Here is a 24717-nt window from a genome sequence, read left to right on the forward strand (position 1 = left end):
GGAAACTGAGCCCTGAGAGGAAAAGAGGTGGCTTGAGGCCCCTGACCCCTCCTCCGCTGTGATCTGGTATCAAAGAGAGACAGACAACTCCCTAACCTGGATGTATAATGACGCTGCACCATGCTCCTGGGTCTAGAACATTCTAGGTCTACACTGTCGAACAGTCTAGAACATTCTAGATCTGCACTGTCTAATGTGGTGGCTGATCCCTGAGCTAGAACATTCTAGACTTTGCAGTGTTTAGGACGGTAGCCTCTAGCCACATGCAGCCAGTGGAAGTTTAAATTTACATCTGTTAAAATTAAATAACATTAAAAATTCAGTCCCTGAGCACACTCACCCCTTTACAAAGGCTCCATAGCCAAACGGAGCAAGTGTCCACCTTACTGGACAGCAGAGATGGAACATCCAGTAAATTCTATTGGATGGTGATAGCCCAATATGGGGATAGGCAAACTACAGCCCTTTTCTGCACCCCGCCCCAGACAGTTTTTGTCAATAAAGTTTTATTGGCACTTAGCCACACTCACTGTGATTGTTTTGTGCTTTCAACAGATGCAACAAAGGCTATATGGCTGGCAAAGCTGAAAACATTTGTCCTCTGATCCTTTATAGAAAAGTCTAAAAACTGACTCCATTCTTGGAAAAGCTCTGAGTAGGTTCACAACAACTTGAGCAAAGGAATCTACTTTTTCAATTGTCAATTTTATAAAATGCAACTCCACATTGAGCATCTCTGATAACCACTAAGTGTTCTGGTTGAAAGGGATTGAGGGTGTGCAAGGCATACACCAGATTTTCAAACACTTAGGATGAAATAAAAAGAATGTGAACTATCTCATTAGTAAGTTTTACATGGGCCCTACTGACAGCCTCTTGATAGGATTTTGGAGACAGAGGGTTAGAATAAAAGAAAGCATTAAAATTCATTTCACCTGTTTCTTTCTACTCTTTAAATGCTGCTCCTAGAAAAATCTAAATGCTGTGTGTGGTATGCATTCTATATATTTATCTTAGCAGTGTTCTAGAACATTCACCAGCTCCTTATTCTCCTAAACAGGGTTCCTCAACCTCAGCACTGCTGATTTTGGCCTGGATCATTTTCTGTTGTGGGGGGCTGTCTTGTGCACTGTAGGGTGTGGAACAGCAGCCCTGGCCTCTGCCCGTGAGATGCCATGGTCAAGATGATCACAAATGTCCTCAGACACTGCCCAGTGTCTCTGGGGGCAGTAAACTTCCATTAGGTTCTCGTGCATTCCCACACTCAGCTTGCCACACGCACTCCTGCCTCCACGTCTCAGTACGCTCCGTGCTCACACCACCCCCATCTGCCACCACCCTCCCCATCACTCAAGACTAGGCTCCAATGCTTCCCCCTCCAGAAAGCTGCCCTGTTTGCCCTCCATGAGGTCATCATCACAGGTCACCTGGTTCTCCCTTGAGTTGCAGTTCCCCGGTCACCCTTCCATCCAGCTGTTCATTTTGTGGTCACCCCCTGCAGTGAAGTGAATGGCTGTCCTCCCCCAAAACGTGTCTGATACCTAACCCCTGCAATCTATGAGTGAGACCTTATTTGGAAATGGTATCTTTATAGATGTAATTAGTGACAGATCTGTGCACAAGGTCATCCTGGATTTAGGTGTCCAGGACTGGACTAGTGTCCTCATAAGAGAAAGGCGGTGGAGATGGCAGAGATGTAGACATGGAGGAGAAGGCCACCTGACAACAGAGGCAGGAATTGGAAGGATTACAGGCCAAGGATTGCCAGCGACCACAAGAAGCTGGGGCGGGGCAAGGGGAAGGGAGGAAAAACTGGTTCAAAGGGGATGCTGTGGGCAGTTTGAGCTCTGCTGGGTATGGGGTGCCTGAAGGAGTCACCAAGGGGCGTCTTCTGTACACAGAACTGGTGAGAGAAGTGCAGCATCAGGCCTATTAAGTAGGTGCTTAATAAAAGGTTGTCGGCTGGCTGGCAGGATGGATATGGATGAAAGAATTGGATTGTGCTAGGAGAGTGAGCAGAGAGAGGAGGACAAAGAGCCCTGAGACTGGGACTTCCCTGATGGTCCAGTTACTAAGATTCCATGCTTCCAATGCAGGGGTCTAGGTTCTATCCTGGTCGGAGAACTAGATTCCACATGTTGCAACTAAAGATCCTGCATGTTGCAACTAGGACCCAGTGCAGTCAAATAAATAGATAAATACATTAAAAAAAAAAAAAAAGATGCTGTGGCTTGCTCCTGGCTCACTCTTAGATCACATGCCCTGGGGGAAGCCAGTCGCCATGCTGTGAGGTCCCTCAAGTAGCAAGCACTGGGGAGATGCCCATGGAGAGGAACACAGGCCTCCAGCCAATAGCCATGCACTGGGCCAGATTTGCCAGCCACAGTAAGCTCTGGCTGATGACTCCACTGCAACCTCAGGAGAAACCAGAAGCCAGAACCATGCAGCCAACTCATGTCCCAGTTCCTGACCCTTGGCAGCTGTAACACAATGCATGCTGATTGTTTGAAGCCACTAAGTGGCCACACAGTGAGGCATACAGGATCCTAGTTCCCCCAACCAGGGACCGAACCTGTGCCCTCTGAAGTGGAAGTGTGGAGTCTTAACCACTGCACCACCAGGGGAGTCCCTGAAGAGTAATTTGTGACACATCGGGAGATAACTAATAGAAGCCACAGAACTCCACTGTGCCCCTGGGCGCTATGTTGGACCTGCCCTCCAGTTTCCTGTTGGTTTGGGGAGGTGTTGGCAGAAGGTCCAAATGAGGGAGAAGAGTGAATTCCAGATGGTGTTTGCTCACCTTTGCATATCCTGTCCCCTCTCCTAGCATGTCCTTCCTCCTCATCTTTCAAGTCTCTTCTCAAATGCCACCTCCTCAGTGAAGCCCTCAATGACCTCCTCAGCAGTTACTTCCCTCTGCCCCACCGCATTATACTCTTCTGCTGCTGAAGATCAGCGAGGTTGAGTTACTGGTTCATGGCCACATGGCAACATCAGGTGGAAACTAAGCAAGGAGCCCGCTGATGCGGCCACCACAGCATATGCTCTCGCTTCTGCCGCTTCATCTTTCAAAGAGGGGCTCTTTGCTCTGCAAGGGAAGGTTGAGGCCACCCCCCAAAAAAACTTCGGATGCTTGCTCAGAGTTGAGTCAAACTCATGCCACAGCTTCTTGTTTCTGGCAGGTGAACCCCAGATTGTCCACTGTCAGCTATGTAGCACCCATGCTCCCAGCAGGAATGGCAAGATGCCACCCTAGCATCCTCTGAAGCCCCTTGATCCTGAAGGGTCCCTGAGATTTCTAGAGGGAAGGGCGGCACCCCCTGCCCCCAAACTCATGGGGTGGGGTGCTACAGATCTCACTGAAGACCTGGCTTGGCAGGCTGAGGTGGACCTTCCATCCTTTCCCGGGGGCAGGGACCTCCTGCCCACCCAAAGAGGACAGGGATGACAGGAGAGAACCAGTAAGCCCAGAGCCTGGGCCAGCCTCCACTAGGGACGAAATATCTCATAAAGAGCCACAGCTTTACTTGCTCCATAAGGACAAGAGGAAAGAAAATCCCCTCCCTTCTGATGGTGAGAGGTAGGTAGGGTCCAGTCTCCTCCCTGAGGCCCACAAGGCCCTGAACATCTGCCTCCATTCTCTCCTTGCCCTCTCCTCCTCACTCTCTCTGCTCCAGGAACACGGCCCTCCTGGCTGTTCCTCCAACACACCAGGCACCATCCTGCCCCTGGACCTTTGGCCCTGCTGACCCTCTGCCTGCTAATGCTTCCTCATCCTCCAATGACACTCTCATGTGAAGTCAGGTGCCCTCGGGCAGTGTGCAGCCTCCACAACCACACACAACCACCCTGACATGAAGTGCACAGCCTGGGATGCAGTTAACACACAAGACATGCCCATCCGGGTGATGATGTCTGTGTCTGCTCCATTCGTCTCTTTCTGAGTTCAGAGGCAGATGAGCTTCACAGCTGATCCCAGGAAGGACCTTAGCCTTCCCTAACTGACAGCATCCCCTCCATCTGCCCCTTCACTTCCCAGCAGCATCCAGCACTCACCCCGGGCAAGGTCTTCTGTTCGTGCAGGGCAGTCTGAGCTTTGATGGCGGAGTCCCTGGCACAGTAGGTGAGAAAGGCACAGCCTGGAGGGGAGAGAAATAGAGGTGTTAGGAGAAAAGGAGGCCGTGCACCCACGTTCACAGGAAGTTCCACTGTGAACCACTCACAGGAGATCCATAGAGGAGTCAGATCCACAGAGACAGAAAGTTGATGGTGGGGGCCAGGGTCTGGGGAAGGGGATGGGGAGTCAGTGTTTAATGGGGACAGAGCTTCAGTTTGGGAAGATGAGAAAGTTCTGCAGATGGATGGTGGAGATGGTTGCACAACAATGGGAGTGTACTTAAAGCCACTAATTTCTGCACTTAAAAATGATTAAAATGGCAAACTTTCTGTTATGTGTATTTAACCACAATTTTTAAAACTTAGGAAATTAAAAAAGGAAAAGTGATTAAGGTGGTAAATTTAAATTATGTGTATTTCACTATAATTTTAAAAATAGAAAAAAGGAGGCTGGAGCCCCCTTTGGGGTGGGGCAGTTAGGAGTAGCTCAGCTGTCCCCTCCCATACTCATACTTCCCAAAGGGTGAGACGGGAAAGGCAGAGAGACGAATCAGCTGTTAATCAAATCTGTGGCTGATGCTAAAAACTGGGGTGAGATGGGGGGTGGGGGAAGGGGGAAATGGCAGAGCTGCCGCCCCAGGGAGCAGGATAGTGAGGGGCACCAGCAGCCCCAAGGAACCAGAAGAGGCCTTAGTACTGGAGTGAGGAGCACAGTGACTCTGCCACTAACCAACTCTGTGGCCTCGGATGGCCCGCTGCACCTGTGAGAGCGCCTCAGTTTTCCCCATCAGAACAGATGCTCGGAGGGTGCAGTGGAATGGACCAACCTAGATGCAGGGACGGAGCTAGAGAGGTGGGGCGTGGCGTCAAACGGAAGGACCAATCCGGAGAGGCAAGGGGCGGGGCCGGCTCTAAAGTGGTCCAGAGCCGGGGTGTGATTGGAAGACGTCCTGAGTGGGGGCAGGGGGTGCGAGGCAAGAGAGCCATAGAGACAAGAAAGGTTGAAAGACAGAGACCGAAGAGAACCGAGCAGAGGGAGGCGCCCAGAGAAAGGCCAATGAGATTAAAGATATTTTAAAAGATTCTGTGGGGTGGGCGATGCAGGCAAGTTCTTTGGGATGGACACAGGGATCCGGGCCTCAGAGCTGGGTTTGCCTCTCTAACCCCAGGGGACCTCAGTTTCACTGACTGAAATGAGACCATCGTCGGCTGCTCTGATGCTGTCGAGTCATGGGTCCTCCACCCCCAGCTCCCTTTCCATGGTCTCTCAGCTTCCCCCGACGGGGACCCCCTGTGCAGAGCCCCTGGGAACAGCTCTGGGGGCACCACTTTCGCCCCAGGCTGGAGTTAATTAAAGCTGCGTCCTGCTGGGCTGCACTCACTTCGCCGGCTGCTCCCACCAGCTGGGCCTGGTGGTGGGGAGGAGTCTCTGACCCAGGCCTGAGAGGTGCCTTGGGGCCCTGGGGAAGGCACCAGGCAGAGCTGAGGACAGCTTCTAACATTCATTTTTTTAAAATTGTGTTGGGAATGTAAAATGGTGCGGCGGCTGTAGAGAACAGTTTGGCAGTTCCTCAAAAAAGTTAAACATAGAATTACCATATGATCCAGCAATTCCACTTCTGGGTATATATCCCCAAAGAATTGAAAGCAGGGACTCAAAAAGATATTTGCACACTGGTGCTCATAGCAGCGTTATTCGGGACAGCAAGAAGGTGGAAACAACCCAAACACCCATCAACAGATGAATGGACAACAAAACGCTGTCCATCTATACAAGGACCACAAAGAAAGGAGATTCTGACACCTGCTACGACATGAATGAACCCTGCAGACATGATGCTCAGTGAAATAAGCCAGACACAGAGGGACGTTTACAGTATGATTCCACTCAAAAGAGGTCCTAGAGGAGTCAGATCCACAGGGAGAAGGAAGTAGATGGTGGGCCCAGGGGCTGGGGGAGGGGATGGGGAGTCAGTGTTTCATGGGGACAGAGTTTCAGTTTGGGGAGATGAGAAAGTTCTGGATGGTGGGGATGGTTGCACAACAATATGAATGTGCTCAGCGCCACTGAGCTGTGGACTTAGAAATGGTCAAGATGGCAGGTTTCGCTATGCATATTTTACCAGAATAAAAATTTGTAATGGGAGATACTACAAACACACCCTCTTTATATATTGTGTGTGCTTATCCTTTTTTGGTTATATTTAATGCCCATATCTTCTCCCAATACACGTCTTCCTGCCTTTTTTTTTTTTTTTTTGAGTTTCTATTTTCTGAGTTGAATCTCCAGGGTCTTCAAGGAATGCAGAGGTACTAAGAAAATAGCCATAAAGCCTGAGAGACATTAGGCATAGCTGGAAAGAAACGGGGAGGTATAAAAGAGGGGCAAAGCCCTTTCTGCTTGAGTCTTTTCTTTCCCGTGGAGCACTTTATGCAGAAGACAGAGTGTCGTCTCTAGGAGGGTAGGTATAACCCCTGAACAACCTTCTGCCAGCCTGTGGGTCTGTCGGGAAGGCTTGCGGCCAGATAGACGGAAAAAAACAACCACAAAAAAAAAAAAAAAAAAAAACCCAACACCCCACGCGAGCTGCTGTCCCTGGTACTGAAATGTCTCCTTGTTTTCTTGGCCCTATCTTCCCAGCCTCTTAGCTTCTTTTTCTAACTGGTAAAAATGTGTCATATTTACCCATTTCTTGATAAACAGAGCCTTGAATTTCAGTTTCTATTAGGGCTGAATTGTTTCCCTTCTCCATCAACTCAACTCATTCTCCTAATCTCCAGGACCTCAGAACATGATCTTATATCGTTGCAGATATAACAGTTAAGGTGAGGTCATACTGGAATGTGACCCTAATCACACTTAGGGTGGACCCTAATCCAATACGACTGGTACCCTTATAAAGGAGGGAAACTTTGATCCAGAGACAGGCACACAGGGAGAATGGCATGTGAGAATGAAGGCAGAAATCTGGATGATATATTGACAAGCCAAGGAACAGCAAGGATTTCCAGCACCACCGGAAGCTGGGAGATTTGGATCAGATTCCCAGTCACAGCCTCAGAAGGAGCCAGCCCTGCCAACAACACCTTGATCTCAGACTTCTGGCCTCTAGGACTGTGAGAAAATACATTTCTGTTTTTTAAGCACATTATTTCGGCAGCCCTAACAAACAAATACAGTTCCCAATGAATACAGACATCTAATGATGTTAATAAAGCTCCCTAGATTTTTTCTTTATTGTTATTATTTGCTACACTGCACAGCATGTGGGATCTTAGTTCCCTGACCAGAGATCAAACTCAGGCCCCTTGAATTGGAAGCGTGGGGTCTTAACCACTGGACCACCAGGAAAGTTCCTAAAGCTCCCTAGTTTTTAATGCTAATAAGTTTATACTCAATATTGATTCATTTAATCCTCACAACAACCCCACAAAGGAGCTGTTAGCATCGTCCTCATTCTGCAGATGAGGGGTTGTGGTACCAAGAGGGGAAGTGACTTGCCCAGGGTCACACAGTGGAACATCAGAGGCACTGTGAAATGTGTGCTAACCACTTGGATACAACTACCTGGAATTTGTATCTTTTCTAAAAATTTCTCCTAGGGCCTATGGGGAGGACCACAGGCCCTTGCCTTACCTTGCCCTGAAAGGAACTTTAAAATAGTCTCACCTTTCTGAGATAATCTGGGACTGGATCCAGGGTGAAGAGGCCGTGGAGCACATTTCAGTTGGGGATTGGGGGTCTGGTTTGCTGTGTCCTAGTCCTACAGTGATCCTCCCAGGAAACTCTCAGCCCAGCCAATGCCCACACTGAGTGAGCCTCTTCTCAGAGATTCTAACCCTGGTTCCCCTCACCCCACACACCAGACTTGTCCACAATAAGAGTGTGTATGTTAGTCTCTCAGTCGTGTCCGACTCTTTTGTGACCCCATGGACTGTAGCCCACCAGGCTCCCCTGTCCATGAGATTTCCCAGACAAGAATACTGGAGTGGGTTGCCATTTCCTTTTCCAGGGGATCTTCCTCACCCAGGGATAGAACCGGGGTCTCCTGCATTGTAGACAGATTCTTTACCATCTGAACCACTAGGGAGGCCCCATGACAAGAGTAGGGCCAGGTATTCAGCAAAACACACCCCAAGCCCCATGCTGGCCAAGCCCTGGGGTTCTGTAGAGGTGGGATGAGTCAAGAAGGCAGCCCTACCTCCAAGAACCAATTGCCCAAAAGGCTCAACCTTACGATTTCCTTCACACCCACCCTTATCTTCAAACTCTGGTCAAAGGTTGACCTCTTGACACCCAAGGTGGAGCAGGGACTAATGAGGGGGGCAGTCTTTGGGAAACAAGAGATTTCCTCAATGTATGAAAGCGGTCTACCAATTGATCTATCTCATCATGGTGCTCTTTGTAGGGAGGGAGCCCCCTGTCACTGCTGCTTAAGCAAGCAGCAGATCCCCTAGAGAGGAAATTTCTTTGCTGGGAAATCCTGAGGATCCCTCCTCTCACCAAGATCCTCTGTTCTCTGCTCCAAGATCAGAGCTTTTGGGATTTCACGAATCAAAGTTGTAACAATGATAGTAATAATTGAAGTCCAGTGAGTGCCAAGCATCTTACAGGGACATCACTCATATGAACCCTTTGAACCCTCAGCCTAGCCCAAAAGAAAGAATTGATACCGTTGTATCTATCTTTCTCCTCATTTTAAGATGAGGAAACTGAAACACCAGACAGACATTGAGTTGTCTGCCCAAAGTCACACAGAAGTAGGATTTGAACCCTTGAAATTTAACCCCAGTCCTAACCCTTCTGCACCAAAATATCCCCCATTATTATAAGATAATGATAATAGTACCAGTAAACAGCAATTCACTGAGCCTTTAGGCCAGTCGCTGTCCTGGGTACTTTACTTCACATCCCTCTTTTCTGGGCAGGAATCCTGTTGGGGGTGGATGTGATGCACAGCATGGAAGAAATGAGGTTCAGAGAGGTGAAGTGACTTGCCTATAACTGCACAGCAGGTAAGGGGTGGGGATGGAATTTGAAGCCAGGAATATCTGATGCCGTGGGCTTCCCTCCCATCCACTGCACCTCTAGGGTTTTGGTCCCTGGAGTACAGAGTGGCAGAGGCACCCAATTCTACCATCTTCCATAAAACTCACTTCAAACCTTTCATACTCCAAGACAAAGGTGGTCTTAAGTGTTTCCATGAAAACACCCTTGTGGGCCATGGACAATCTAGACACCAATTGTTTGATGCATGAATAAACTGAATCATTAATGATACAGGCTTCCCAAAAGTAGAGCCCCAGGGTGACCCCACAGAGCTTTCAATGGGGGGTGGGGGGAGAACAGTGTCCACCTTACAGATGAGGAGGCTGAGGTTCCCAGTGGCCCAGGTCATCCACAGAAATGACAGAGCTGGGACTTAAGCCCATATCTGCATGACCCATGACAAAGGGCTCTCCCCCAGCCCACAAGGATGCTCCTCTCTCCAGCCCTGGAGATGTTCTTCTCTGAGAAAGGGAGCAGAAGTGGCCATGGTCCCTCCACAGCAACAGGTCTCTGTTCAGCTGGGGCTCTGGGGACAACACTTTGACTGATGGGTGATGCTAAGGCTCCTAGGCTGGGTAGAGACAGAGATGGACACACCTCCCTGTGTGTCATCAGCCTGGAAGACACAGTGAGGGATACAGAGCTGGGGGAAGCCCAGAAGATGAGGAGCATCTTCAGGCACTCAATAGTGAGCCCCCTAGAAAAGATACATCCACTCCAGGAATCTGTGAATGGGACCTGATCTGGAAAAAGGGTCTTTGCAGATGTAATCAAGGATCTTGACATAAGGTCATTTTGGACAACCAGGTGGACCCCAATCCAATGCCAAGCATCCTTATTTGAGACAAAAGAGGAGAGACAGATGGAAGGACAGGGGAAGATGAAAGCAGAGATTGGACGGATGCAGACACAAACCAGGGGATGCATGGAGCCTCCAGAAGCTGGAAGAGGCCAGAGGGACCCTCCCTGAGCCTCCAGAGGGAGCAGAGCTTTGATCTCAGACTTCTGCCCTTCAGGGCTGAGAATCTGTGGTCATTTGTAAGGGCCACCCCAACAAACCAGTACAGATGGGAACCCAGTAGGAGAAGCAGTTTGGAAGGAAGATGTGGAACCCAATTTGGGCCCTGCTGAATCTGAGGGTTTGCAGGTCTTCATGGAAAGGACCATCCAGGACTGACTGAAAAACCCCCCAAGAGGCCCAGGAAGATGTACCAGCTGTGTACATGGAGCCAAGCTCTGCTGAACCCCCTCCCCCATCATCCCTGGAGCTTCACACTACTTTTATCCTCATGTTACAGGTGAGCAAACCCCTGTCCAGAGATGCTGAGCTGCTTTCTTGGTGTCACACAGCAAGTCAGAAACAACCCCTGCTACTAAAGGCAAACTGGGGGTGGCTAAAGGGCTTCTGAGTCCCAGAAAATTCCACAGCACTGGGGATGACTTAGGTCTTGGGAGCTTAATATGCTGATCTAATGAACTTAAAAAAAAAATGTTTTAAAGATGAAAACAGGGAATTCCCTGGAAGTCCAGTGGTTAAGACTCTGTGCTCTCACTGTGGAGGGCCTGGGTTCCATCCCTAGTCAGGGGACTAAGATTCCACAAGCAATGCAGTGTGACCAAGAAACACACCAAACAAACAAAACCCCACCAAGAAAACACAAACTAAACTCACAACATAAATAAAAGGGAAAACAATTATTTTCCTTTTTACTATTCATAGCTCTCATGTTCAGGCATAAGTCTGGGATTTTTGTCACTTCCCAGGGAGCTTGACAGGTCTAGGAACTGATCCCGATGGACACTGGTGGTGTCCCTGTCTGCACCCTGATCCCAGATACACCTGGCCTCTCGCTGACCTGCCTTTGAATTTGCCATTTCCTTGGTCCATACATCCTCACCCTCATCTTTACCTGGCTCATTTCTCCTCAACCTGCAGGTCCCAGCTGAGTCACTCTTCCTCCAGGAAATCTCCCCATCCCCGACTGATGCTGGGGCAGGAGGATTGGCGACAGGTAGCGTCCATGTCACTGATGTGTCCCCAGTGCTCAGCGTTGGGCCCAATACACAGTCCGTGCCCAGGAAGAATTTGGCCACTGTACATGGTCTCCATCATTGTCCAGCCCCACCTGGACTGCTCATTTCTCCTCCCTACTGGTCCCCGGCTCCGCCCGTCCCCACATTCTGTCCTCCCCAGAGAAGCCACGAGAGGGCGCCTGTGAGCTCCTGAGTCAGGCCTCGCCCCTCCTCTGCCCACAGCCCTCCAGGGTTCCCACCTCCCTGGGGGAAAAGCCCAGGTCCTTCCACAAGGCCCTGCACAACTAAGTCCTTCCTCTCCCTGCCGTCCCCTCCTTCCTCTCTCCCCCTCACTCGCCCTGCTCCAGACACACAGGCCTCTTGACTGTTCCTCCACACACCAGGAATGGTCCTGCCCCAGGGTCTTTGCATGAGCTGTTCTGGGATGTATTCTCCCTCTGATCTCTGCACAGTTTACTCTCTTACTTACTTAAGGTCTTGGCTCAAATGTCACCTTCCCCAGTGAAACCTCCTTGGAGCACTCCGTTTCAAATGACAGTCCTCAAACATGCCCCCTCCCTATTCTATATTTTCCAGTGCCCTTAGAACCATCTCAAATGTCACTTTTTTTTTTCCTTGTTTCTCCCCTACTGAAATGTCACTCCAAGAGGATGCGGGCAGGGGGGAGGTTGTTTAGTTTGGGGTCCCTAGTACCTAAATAGTGTCAGGCACACAGTAGGTGCTCAGTAAATACTGACTGCAAAATGAACAATTTTGCTTCCAAGATGACCTGCTAATATCAAGACCACCTTGTGGGCAACGACTCCGTTTGTTTTCCTGCCTCCCCTCCCTCACCATGCCCAGCATGGGGTCAGTCGGTATTTCCCAAGTACCGATCATGCGCCAGGTGTGCTGGGAAAACAGGCAGGAAAGACAACCTGTTTCATTTCTCTCTGATCACCAACATCCCCTCCCCAGCTATAACCAACTGTGTGAACCCCTCATCTCAAACCCTTTTGAGCCCACCCCCTCACCACACACTGACACCCCTAATTCTAATTCTTTAAATTCAGCTCAAAACTGGTGACTAAAGATGGGATCTAACCCTGCCCAATGCCTTCCTTCTGTGTGCTCTAGGGCCAGCCACTTAACCTCTCTGAGCCTCCACTTTCTCATCGATAAAATCACAACATCATCCATTCAGCACTATAGGCGACACTCCCTTCCGCCGTGGGGCCACCTCTCCACCACCCCTGCCCCTGGCCGCCCTCTCCACCTCCTCCTCCATCCTCTCATCCTGAAGCTGTCCCCCACTTAACTGGGAACTGAGGGGCTGATGGACCCCACCCCCCTACTCACTGTCCCTCCCTCCACTTATGAACTCATTGGCTCCTGTCCAGGAGGGCAAGACCTAGGACCCTGGGCTCATGCCTCATCAGGCACACTGTTCTAGCCTGACCTCCTATCTCCCTGGCTGCTGCTCCTTAGCCTCTGTTGCTGCCTCCTCCTCTGTCTCCACGTTACAAACAGGGCTTCTCAGGGTTCATCTGGACCTGTGACTTTCTGCCTGCACCCATGTCGACTCCTCCATGGATCTGGTTTAGTCATCACCGCTGCACCAGTGGTCACTCCATCAGGGTGCCCGCCCATCCATCCACCCATTCGCCTGTCCATCCATCCACCCATTCACCCGCCCATCCATCCACCCATTCACCTGCCCATCCATCCATCCATCTGTCCATCCTTATATCTGTCCATACATCCAACCATCCTTCTATCCATTCATTTATCATCCATTCATGTATCCGTCCATCATTCACTCATGTACCTATTCATCCATCCACCCACACGTCAAGCTATCTCTCCATCCACCCATACATCCATGCATCCACCCATCCACCTGCTAAGTTTCAGGCACTCACTGTTCTGGGCACTGGAGACATAGCAGTGAACACAAAAGGCAAAAATACCTCATCTTAATAGGGCTTCTAGTCTATTGGGAGGAGAGAAACACAAATAAAATAAATACACTTTACAGTACATCAGAAGTTTTCATTTTCACAGAGGGGAAAAAAAAGGAAGCAGAAAAAAGGGACATGGAATGCTGGAGAGTGGCTGAGATTGTAAATCAGGTCCGCAGGGTGACTTCACTGAGAAGGTGTGGTTTACAGAGGATAAGGGAGGAAGTATGGTCCAGACAGTGGGCACAGCCTGTGCAAAGGCCCTGGGGCAGGACCACTCCTGGTGTACTGAAGGAACAGCAAGGAGCTTGTGTGTCTTGAGCAGAGTGAGAGAGGGAAAGAGAGGAAGGAGGGCAGAGGTCATAAAGGGGGGGAGAGGTCATAAAGGGCCTTATGGGCTATGGGGAGGACTTGGGGTTTTACCCTCAGGCAGGTGTGAGCCCTGGAGGACTGTAAGCAGAGGAGGGGTGGGGCCTGACTCAGGTGCTCACAGGGACCTTCCGCTTGCTGGGAGAAGTTCAGACTGTGGTGGGTGAGGGTGGGAGCTAGGAGATCAGGGGAGAGGAGACTGGGCTAGTTCAGGGAGTGATGATGGGGTGGACAGAGGAGTGGGGAGACATGAGTGGGCTGGAGAGGTTTAGAAGGCAGAGCCATCAGGAGGGAGGGATAGGGGAGCAGAGGTGTGAGACAGGGAGAGTCAGAGTGACTCTATGGTCCTGTTCTGACACACCGACGGCTTATCTCCAAGACACCACGCTGACCACCAACTGCTCAGGCCAGAGTGTTAGTGTGATCCTAGGTCAGGATCCCCCTCGGCACTGCTGACATCCAGGCTGGGTCATCCTCCGTGTGTGGGGGGAGTTGCTGTCCTGGGCACTGTGGGGATGGAGCCGCACCCTTGGCCCCACCCAAAGCCAGGAGCCCCTCAGTCATGACCACCACAGATATCCCCAGACATTGCCCAGTGTTCCCTGGGTAAGGATTGCCCTGGGTGAGGCCCACTTCACCAGATCCCTCCCTATTGGATCCCACCAGGAGATGGTTTGACTTTTTAAATCACTACACATCACCACTCTTAGGACTGCTCAGCGTTCTGTCCACTTTCTCACAGCGCATCACGCTCCTCTTGGTCACATAGTAGGTCTGGTTCACTCAAAGGTGGCACATAGCAGGGACTCAAAAAAAAAAAAATCAAAACCAGTTGAGAGAAGGGGTGGGTAAGTAGGTGAGTAAACAACCTTGCAGCCCTGCCTAACCACATGGGGTAGCTCTAGATGATGACAAACCCCTTCCAGCACAGACACTGCTGTGATGAACTTGTGTTTCCTTGGGAAGGTGCTCTCCCCTCTCTGAGCCTGAACTTCCCACATATATCATGTTGCTCTGGAGACCCCTAGCTGGGGCGGGAATGACACCTTAGGTCCCTCCTTCTAGCAGAGGGTCAGGGACAAGGATGTGATGAGCGCCCCCTTCTCACCTCTTGGATGTGGGGAACTCCACCCCCGAAGGCTGCTGGGGGAAGTGAGTGGACTGGTGAGGGAGCTCACACAACTACCCTCATGGCACTTCCAGGCAACTTGCCACCTTTCAGAAGCCCCTCAGAGGAGCTGAGCTCAACTGTGGCGGCAGAAATATCCAGCCACATTCTGGGACTCTTTGTGCCTTAGTTTCCCCACCTCAAAAACGGAGGACCCAGAGTTCACTTTCCCCAGATTCAGAGCTCCCTAAGGGACCCTGACCTACCCCTACCCACAGCCCTCCAGGGCTCCCACCAACCTACCTGTAAAAGCTCAAAGTCCCCTCCCTGCCCTTCCCTCCTCCCTCTCTCCTGCTGGCTCACTCTGCTCCAACTCCATTCTCCCAACGCTGCAAACTTATTCTGACCTCAGGACCTTTGCACATGCTGTGTCCACTTCCTGGAATGCCTTTCTCTTGGCTTTAGAACAACAGCTTTTTCATCTGCCATGCAGGGCTCATCCCAGATGTCACCTCCTGACATCTTTGGTCACCCGCAGTCAGTTGTCACCCTTCAACACACATCCCTGTTTACTTCCTCCTTAGCAACTTGCTCCTACCCAAGTCTTACCTGTTTGCTCATCTGGTGTCAATCCCTCTTCTCTCCCAGAGTGATTTGTGTCCTCCCAAACCAGGCACAATGCCTGGCACACCCCAGAGACTGGACAGACAGTTGTTAACTGTCTGGCTACCTGACCATTTATTAACACCGATGATGTGCAAGATGCTATTGACAGGGATTGCATTAACCCTGTCATTATTTGCATTCTACAAATTAATGGTAATTCTTACAACTACTCTGTAAGAGAACGCTCAATACTCCTCCTCTTTTACAAGTGAGGATGCTAAGACTCAGGAAAGATAAGGCAGTTTGTCCAAGATCACACAGAAATGAAAAGTAGAGTCAGGAATAGAAACAAAGCCTCTTGGGCTGCAAAGCTGATGGTCATTCCCATTCACCTGGTGGGGAGGAAGGTGGTAAATGTTGAGAAGGTATCCACCAATCCATCCACTCACACATCCATCCACCCATCGACCCTGCATTCCTCCATCCATTCACCCATCTTCCATGCATCCATTTCTCCATCCTCCCATCCATCCATCCACTCACCTAGTCCATTCCTCTATGCCTCTATTCCTCCATTCTCCATCATCTGTCTACCCAACCATCTTTCCATCTATCTGTCCATCCATTGATTCCTCCATCCATCCATCCCTCTATCCATCCACCCATTCAGCCACCTAGATATCTGTCAATCCATTCAGCCTTTCATCCACCTACCCACTCTTGCATCCAGCAATCCACTTATCCACTGCCAAGTCATCACCATCTATCCATTCATGCCTGCAGCCATCTACATATCATCTGTTGGCCAGGCCACCGCCCACCACACCCAAGCACCCCCTCACCCTCTCCCTCCCCTAGGCCTTTGTACATCCATATGCTCCACTTCAAAATGGTGAACAGGACATGGTCCCTGTCCTCACAGAACTTACATGTCAGTGATGATCACCATGACCCCAGATCAACAGGACTACTGCCAGGTCAATGTCTTCCAAACTTAGCAGCCCCTCCCTCTGGCCCTGGTCACCTTCAATCCAAGGAGAACAAGGAACCCTGGATGGCTTTCACCTTGAGTCTACATCTCCACGATCACATCTCTTTCCCTGCTTCCCTTATTTATCTTCCAAGGTGGGTCAATCTCAGGCTGGGAGGTGTGACACCTAACTATATTGCTGTGTGACTTGAGTGTGGGTGTCGCCTGTCTCTGAGCCCCAATTCCTTGTCTATCCATGTGGGGGGCGGGGAACCTGGCTCTCTAAGAATCACTGTGACCTAAGCATGTGTCTGTTTATTCGTGTCCCTTTCATCCCACACTGTGAGCCTCACCCCAAGGGGAAGCTTCTGATGTATCTGCCCAGGTGTGTGAGAAGTGTGTATATTACAAATAAGGCTGGGAGGCTGGAAAGAGGCTGATGGTAGCAATGACAGTTAACAGGACATGAAGCTCTCTTTCCACACAGGTCTGAGATCTTCCTCTGCTCTAAATTCTTCCACGGCTCCCCAGTGTCCTCAGTAAAGATCCAAGCTCAGTGCAGCATAAGAGGCCCTTCAGGGCTGAGTCCCTGACTTCAAGGCTGACTCCCTGGCCTCAACTACCATGTGAAAGTGAAGTTGCTCAGTCGTGTTCGACTCTTTGCAACCCCGTGGACTGTAGCCCACCAGGCTCCTCCGTCCATGGGATTCTCCAGGCAAGAATACTGGAGTGGGTTGCCATTTCCTTCTCCAGGGGATCTTCCCTGACCCAGGGATCGAACCCAGGGATTGAACTCAGGTCTCCTGCATTGCAGGCAGATGCTTTAACCTCTGAGCCACCAGGGAAGCCCTTCAGCTACCATGCCTCACCTAATTCCTCCTTGACTCCAGCTGTGCTCCTTCACACCTCCAGGCCTTTGCAAACCCAGTTCCCTCTGTCCACATCCACGAGGACAGAGACATTCACCTGGCTGGCTCACTGCTGTGTTTCACATCCACCATAGGGCTCAGAACATAGAAAGCGCTTCTGTGAATAAATACATGAAATGCTTTCTCCACCTGGCAAGTTCCTATTCACCCTTCAAAGCCCCAGTTCTAATCCCCTTCCTCCACCCAGCTGGATTCCCCAGGCAGAGCCTTCAACTCCCTATCCAGTTCTCTCAACACTGCATCCCTTCCCTTTGAAACACCCTGACCATTCCAGCTGTAGGTGCCAATGTGTAGCTCTGCTCATTAGGGGGGTCTCAGATCTCTCTTGCCTGGTGCAAGGCCCCAGAAGTGTTGGCTAAATGAATGAGTGTGGTCCTACTGAGTGCTCCTAATGGCCAGGGTCTCATCAGCCAATATCAGGGTTTAAAGAGAGACCAAATATCATCAAAAGGGAACCATGGGGCTCCAGGGACCCTCTGCTGTTTCCCCACCAAGGCAAAACTCCATCCACTCCTAACCTGGAGGGTCTTTGCACATGCTCTGCCAGGATCACTTTTCCCCATCAACAGATCCTTCAGGCCTCAGCCTAGTAGCATAACAAGCATAGGCTCTGCACCCAGCCCTGTGTTAAGAGCTTAAAACACTGTTCTGGCCCTCATCTCCCTTAACTCTCCTCAAGTTGAGAGTCCCCACTGGTCTCATGACTCTTACAGATGACAACACTGAGCCTTGAAAAGTTGAAGCAGCTGCCCAAGTTTCCACAGCCAAGAAGACGCAGAGAAATCAGACATCCTAACTGCTCTCCCTTTTCAACTGCCTCCTCCAGGAAGCCCTCCTGGTCGCCACACCTGCAGCAGCTGGGGCCTCCTCTGGATTGTCCCTGCGGATGTGCGTCGAGCATCTCAGCCCTGACATCAATGCCTTGGAACTTCCGGTTCCTCATTGTGTGCCCTCCCCCCACCCCAAACACACACATCACCACCAAATGGGATCTGGGGGTGGGAGGAGTCTGGGAGAGGATTTTTCTCTATTTCGCCCGACACAGTATCCTGGGTCTGGAAGAAATAGTGGTTCTATTAGCAGGTGGCTTCACAGCCTGTTGACTCCATCATGCCCCCCAGGAATTCCTGTTTGCCTGGACTCTCAGACCCGCACACAACAGGCGCTCAACCAATGTACTCCGCCTAACGGAAGGCAGAAACGATGTGATGGTCACCCATAAGGCCCCCAGCGCCTCATAAAAGCCTGTTAACCCCCTGAGGATGGAGTGGTTGGGGAAACTGAGGCATGGAGGGAGGCGTGCCCAGCTCGAAGCCACACAGCCAGCCCTGATGGCTTGCCCCCCACCCCCTCCCTGCCCACCCGCCGCTGTCCCCTCCCTCCGTCCCTCCCCACCGGGCAGCGCCTGCCGGCCGCCCAGCCCGCTGGCTCCCTGGGGCTGGCACGTCACACACGGAATTTCATGCCTGGAGCTCGGCGTGCTCCAGCCTCTCCCCCCACCCTCTGTCACCCCCAACCGCCAGCCGAGCAGCTGGTGCTCCCATGGAAACTGCAGGCCCCCACCAGCGCCCCACCACCACCCGCACCGGCCCCCTTCACAACCTCCGCTTTAAGACAAATATTGTCATTAACATGCAAATGCATATACGATTACCATAAAGGAGGCCGCGCGGCGGCGGCGGACGAAGCGATCGCGGGCGCCTGCCCCGGGCAGGGCGGGTATTAATATTCAAGCCGATCGCGCGACAGAGGGCCCGAGCCACACCAGGCACCTGGGAGGAAGGGAGGGCACGTGCACCCAGCCCTCTCCGAGGGAGGGTCCCAGAGGAGGGCCGTCCCCCCAGCAGGTGGCTGGAGGGGGCGATGACGGGACCCTGAGCAGTGGGAGCCCCCCTAATTCCTGGCCTGAGCCCCTGGCTGGGCTGGGGGCACCAGGCAAGGCCTTTCTCTAGATGAGGCGCAAATCTGAGTGAGGGGGAAGCGGTCTCGGTCTCGCGGCCTCCCTGCCCCCCAGCTCTCTCCCCTCTCCCGCCCTCTCTCTGCCTCCCCCTGCGGGTGGGGGCGGGGGGAGGCTTCTCAGTCCCCCCTCCCCTGTCTCTGTGTGTCTCTCTCCTCTGCTCTTGCAAGCCTCTCCACCTCTGACTCTGTCTCCATCTATCTGAAAAACAACAGCCAGCACTCATGGGTCTGCCCTCTTCCAGAGAAACCTCCACTTCTTCCCTGCCTTTCTCTTGGTCCCAGCAGGGAGGTCCCCTGCACAGACCCTTAGGAATGGGGGAGCCCCCACCTCACCCCTGGCCAGGGCCAACGATGTCATAGCCCCGCCCCCTTCCCATGCCCTCCCCAAGACCACCCCTGGGGAAGGTGGGGGTCCTGCCTCGGCTTGTCACTCCATCCCACAGATATATTTCTGCTTCTTTGGCCTGGGTGGGAGACAGGTGTGTGACAGCTGGGTGAGGGGCAGCTATGGTCAGTCCTTGGGAGCCAGTATTTGCCCCTCCGGCCTAAGTTTCCCTTCCACATGAAATGCACAGATGCTTACAAGCCGGTGGGAGTCCCGATCCCATCAGCAGTGATCAACCAGGCCCCCCAGTGTGAAAATTAAGGGTGAGACAGTGATCGTGGGAATACTGGATGTCCATTCCCCTGCTGGCTGCAGGGGCCACGGGGCCACAGTCAGTGTTCTCAGCTCCCCTGGTGCCCAGCCTCCAGGGGCCCCCAAGGCTCTCTGGGGATTTCTCTCCACAACCTGAGGTCCACACTCCCACCCCTGGGCTCTCAGCCAGCACCCTCAGTAGGCACCCTGCACCCTGCAGGTTCCCCAGAAACAAAACCAGATGAGTGTTAGCAGGAGGTGCCTGGACCTCCCCACCACACCACAACTCCCCACGCATCATTCCACTTCCCTTTGGCTGAGGCCCAGAGAGGGACAGCCACTCGCCAGAAGTCACACAGCTAAGCGCCCCCACAACAGGCCTCCGGCCGAGCTTCTGGCCCTTGAGACAACTCCCACCTTCAACACCCCCTCAACTCCTTCCCACAGATAAGGTCCTACCAGGCCCAGCACAGGTGGGACAAGGAGGAGCCTCCATTGGTGTCCTGAGGGTACTGGGCTGGGCAGGTGGATATGGGGAGAAGGCCCTCCACCCCATTACCCCCAGGCCCTCTATCTGGGGCTCCAACCTGCCTAGGGCTCCTGCAAAGTGGATGTCATGGATACCCAGCTTCTTAATTTTCACCCTCCAAGGAAAGACTGCAAATGGGAAACACACTGAGGCACCCCCAGTCCCAACATTCTCCAGCCAGGAAAAAAAAACAAACCCCGCATTCATGAGACCCTGTTCTGTCGACAATAGGTAAACTAAGGCTCTCAGGTCAGTGAAAATCCAGCCAATCTCTCCCTTACCCTTCCATGCTGTGGGGGTGGTAGGGTTCTCCAGGAGAGATTTAAAAATGAGAAAAGAAGGGAGGACCACCGGGTGGCTCCATCTCCCCACGCCCCATCTGTCTCCGAGACCCAGAGCTCGCCAGCAGCCTTTCATTCAACGTTTGGGGGGGCACATGGACACCACCTCCATCAGAATCTTTCTAGAAATGAGCCCTTCGGACATACCGGGGGTACGGGTTGTGGAAAGACCCCTCACACAGCCGTGGACCCCTCAGCCTGACTCATGGGTGAGCACAAGCCCTTTGCCCTCCTAGGCCACAGGGAGCGGTTAGATTTTCCAGGCCGTTTTTTTTTTTTTGGTGATGGTTGGATTTGAAAGAGATGGGGGATGGGAGGAGCTGCTTTCCTCCCCTTGGGTACCAGCTGGAGGGGCTAGCTGAAGTGGCAGGCCTGGACTTCAACCCACCAGATCCTCCCAATGGCCTGTCCCAGCCTATCATTCATTGACTCATCCATTCGTTCATTATTCATTCATTCATTCATTCAACAAACACGTATTCATGCTTACCATGCTTGCCACACAGAGAGGAAGACGGGGATGAATGCAGTCTGAAATAGGTCATGGGCCCTGATCCAACCCCAAGGCCCCTCCAGGGTCCCACAGAGGGTGTCAGCACAGTCTTCACCGTCCCCACCCCCCAGTCCCCATCCCCTGTCAGGAGAACTGCCAGGGCCACCCCAATTCAGACACTGTGCCATGATCTGAGCCCAGGGCTGGGGCCACAGTCCCCAGCACCCCCTCTCAGCATGCCAACAGAGAATCAGGTGGCAGGGAGGCAGGCAGGCCTTCCCACCCGACCTGCCTCCTCTGCTGGGCTCACAGGTCGCCCACACCTCCCCGTCCACCCCAGGATCTGGGCTCTGCCAGATGGACAGCCCAAGCTCATCGTGTTTGGCCTCAGCCCTCAACACACTGCTAACAGGCTTGGCCAGTTTTAACTCAAGCCAAAGGTGGAGGCGGCAGTCTGGGTGCGGAGGGGGCCAGTGGGGGGCACAGAGAAATGGAGGGGGAATGCTGATCCAAACAGAGAGGGTGGGCATGGCGGGGAGGGCACACGGTAGCCTTTGAACCACCCAAGAGGCCGGCGCTCCCCCCTGACTGGCTTAGCTGCCTGCACCCCCACCCCCCACCCGCTTTCTTTGTAGTTACCGATTAGCCCGAGATCCTGAGCATCCGTGTCCCCCGCGGCCGGCTGGACCTGCCCCGCCGGCCTGGCTTTGTGAAAATGACCAAAGCAATGAAATCCAGTGGTGCAAACTTCCCCGACGGGGCCTGGGGAGGCCAAATGAATGGGGGGGGGGGGCACAGGGAGGGGTGGCAGTGTTCAGGCAGCTTCCCAGCAAAGGGGCAAGAAAGAGTGGGTGAGGGAGGGAGGAAGGGGTGGGGGTCTAGAGGGAATAAGAGGGAGAGGGAGAGAGGGAAGGATGCTGGGGGTGGGGGAGGATGGGAGGTAGGGGGAGATGAGAGAGGAGAGAAAAGGGAAGAGAAGAGAGAGAGAGGGAGAGGGAGAGAGAGACAGAGAGAGAGAATGCCGGAAGGTGGGGAGGGAGGGAGTGGAGGCGGAGGAGGGGAGGGGGCCAGCTCGGATCTGTCAGCTGCACCCCCAGAGGGGGGAGGAGGGGGTGGGTAGAACGGGGTTGGGGGGGGGAAGAAATGATGCCGTGGCAGTGGCAAGCGGAGGGAGGAGATGAGGAGAGGTTGGTGGCGGGGAGAAGATGCCGGAAGGTGGGGTGGGGAGGCCGAGGGAGGAGAGGAGAGGGGAGGGGAGCGAGCCGGGCGCCCACCTTTGTGCATGCCCGTGTAGGGGTCTTTGAGCACCGTGAGCTCATAGATGCGGCCGAACTGCTCGAAGAGCGGCTTGAGATCCTTCTCGTCCAGGTTGCGCGGGATCTGGCCCACGAACAGCTTGATGGCGTCCAGGTCCTTCGTGCCGTCGGGCTGCCCCCCGGGGGGCTCGGGCCCGCTGCTGCCCACGGGCGAGGGCCGCGGCTGCAGGAGCTGCTGCTGCTGCCGGCGCGCCTCGCTCTCCGTCAGGCGGGCCATGGCGGGCGAAGGCGGGCGGCGGGCGCGGGACCGAGCCGGCGGCGGCGGCGGCGGCGGCGGGCGGCGGGCGGACTCGCAGCTGGAGCGACGGACACCGCCTCCCGCCTCCCTCCCGCCCGGTCCCCGCGCCCTCCTCCCTCCTCCGCGCGCCCGCTCGCGCCAGCATCAGGACCACAAAAGGGCGGCTCCGCAGCGGCCCCTGGCGGCCAGAGCGCGCCTCGCCGCGGCGGCGCCCCCGCGCGCATCGTCTATCCCGAATCGCACATCCTGCATCCCAGACAACCGGCATCCCGCCTGGCCGCCCAGTCCGGGCCGGTAAACTGAGGCCAGCGGGCTCGTAACCCTTGCCTTCTGGGTGCGTGACGGCAAATCTTTAGGCAGGACCGACCGGGCTTCGAGGTGGCTCGAAGTCTTCCCATTGATAACACCAGAAAAACACAAAAAGTAGCACACAGTTCTATAGGGCGCTCACTTGGCTTTTACAGGACTGTCCATGGAATGTTTAAGCAGACAGAATAATAACCTTAATAATAACAAAAATAACAGCAACAAGGAAGAGCATTTTTATAATACTGTGCTCAGCACTTTTAAGCTTGTAACTTACGGAACAGAAACAGCGATCTTTGTGTTCTATCCTCAGCAACACTTTTGGTCACACTTGCCACGGGCACATACTGTTCAAAATATTTAGAAAGAAATGATGTATTTGGGCCAAGGTCTCTATGGGCATCACGCCACCCCTGCTAAAACTCTCCATCAAAACCACAAGGAGGTTGTCACCTCACACTGGCCATCAAAGAGCCTACAAGTAATAAATGCTAGAGAGGGTGTGGAAAGAAGGGACCCCTCCTACACTGTTGGTGGGAATGTAAATTGGAGCAGTCACTATGGAGAACAGTATGGAGGTTCCTCAAGAAGCTGAAAATAGATCTATCATATGATCCAGCAATCCCATTCTTGGGCATATATTTGGAGAAAACTTGAATTTGAAAAGATACACGCATTCCAAAGATACATAGCAGCACTATTTACAATAGCCAAGAAATGGAAGCAAGCTAGATGTCCATCAACAGATGAATGGATAAAGATGTGGTATGCATGTCTGTGTATACACACACACACACACACACACCCCAGAATACTACTCAGCCATAAAAAAAGAATGAAATAATGACATTTGCAGCAACATGGATGGATGTAGAGATTATCATACTAAGTGAAGTAAGTCAGGCAGAGAAAGATAAATATCATATGATATCACTTAAATGTGGAATCAAAAACAAAATGAGGCAAGTGAACTTATTTACAAAACAAATAGACTCACAGATATAGGAAACAAATTTATCGTTACCAAATGGGAAGGAGGGTATAAGTTAGGAGTTTGGGATTAGTAGATACAATAAATTATATTATCTATATTAGTAGATATTAGTATTACATTATTTATATTCGTAGCTATATATCTATATTATATCTATATAGATATATAATGTATTTATATATAATTAGTAGATATATAAAATAGATAACAAGAACCTACTCTATAGTACAGGGAACTATATATATTCAATATTTTGTAACAATTTATAATGGAAGAGAATGTGAAAAAGAATATATACATATACATATGTACACAGCCACCTTGCTGTACACCTGGAACTAACACAGCATTGTAAATCAACTACAATTCAGTTTTTTAAAATATCCAAAGATGTCTCCAAATTAAAGCCTGAGTCTTTCCTGCACCACCTCCCTGCCCTCCCCTCCACCTTCTCTCTCCCTTCCTCAGTCTGCTCCAGACACACGTACCACTTCACTGTTCCTCCAACACATGAGGTGTGGTGCTGCCTCAGGGCCTTTGCACAACTGTGCCTGGAATGCCCTTCACCCAAATGGTACATGGTCTGCTCCTTCAACCTCCCATCACTTTCTGTGTCTACCTGATCTAAGATCATTTAGCCACCATTACTTCGTTTCTCAGGCTTCCTTTTTCTTCCATAGCATTTATACTCATGATAATTTAATTAATTCTAATATGTTATGTTCGGTTCAGTTCAGTCACTCACTCGTGTCTGACTCTTTGTGACAACATGGACTGCAGCA

The 24717-nt window shown here is 52.0% G+C and overlaps 1 protein-coding gene across 16 annotated transcripts in view; it reads right to left on the reverse strand.

Annotated features, from left to right (window-relative positions):
- The window catches only part of CELF5 (CUGBP Elav-like family member 5), a 50380-nt gene extending 27760 nt beyond the window's left edge, over positions 1-22620 (reverse strand). For 10 of the 16 annotated variants that reach the window (XR_003589382.3, XR_006059897.2, XM_042250180.2 and 7 more), the window contains exons 1-2: positions 22356-22614; positions 4057-4139 (exon numbers count right to left, since the gene is read on the reverse strand). Coding sequence is in view for 13 of the 16 variants with exons in the window: in XM_042250180.2 (XP_042106114.1) it covers positions 4057-4139; positions 22356-22614 (342 nt within the window). In the remaining 3 variants the exon portion in view is untranslated. Of the gene's footprint in view, positions 1-4056; positions 4140-21720; positions 22098-22355 lie in introns of those variants that run through there. The other 6 variants (XM_042250184.2, XM_042250187.1, XM_042250189.2 and 3 more) reach the window with 4 other exon arrangements.
- Between the last annotated feature and the right edge of the window lie 2097 nt (positions 22621-24717).

Source organism: Ovis aries, chromosome 5 (genome assembly GCF_016772045.2).
Source record: "Ovis aries strain OAR_USU_Benz2616 breed Rambouillet chromosome 5, ARS-UI_Ramb_v3.0, whole genome shotgun sequence".
Lineage (NCBI taxonomy): Eukaryota > Metazoa > Chordata > Mammalia > Artiodactyla > Bovidae > Ovis > Ovis aries.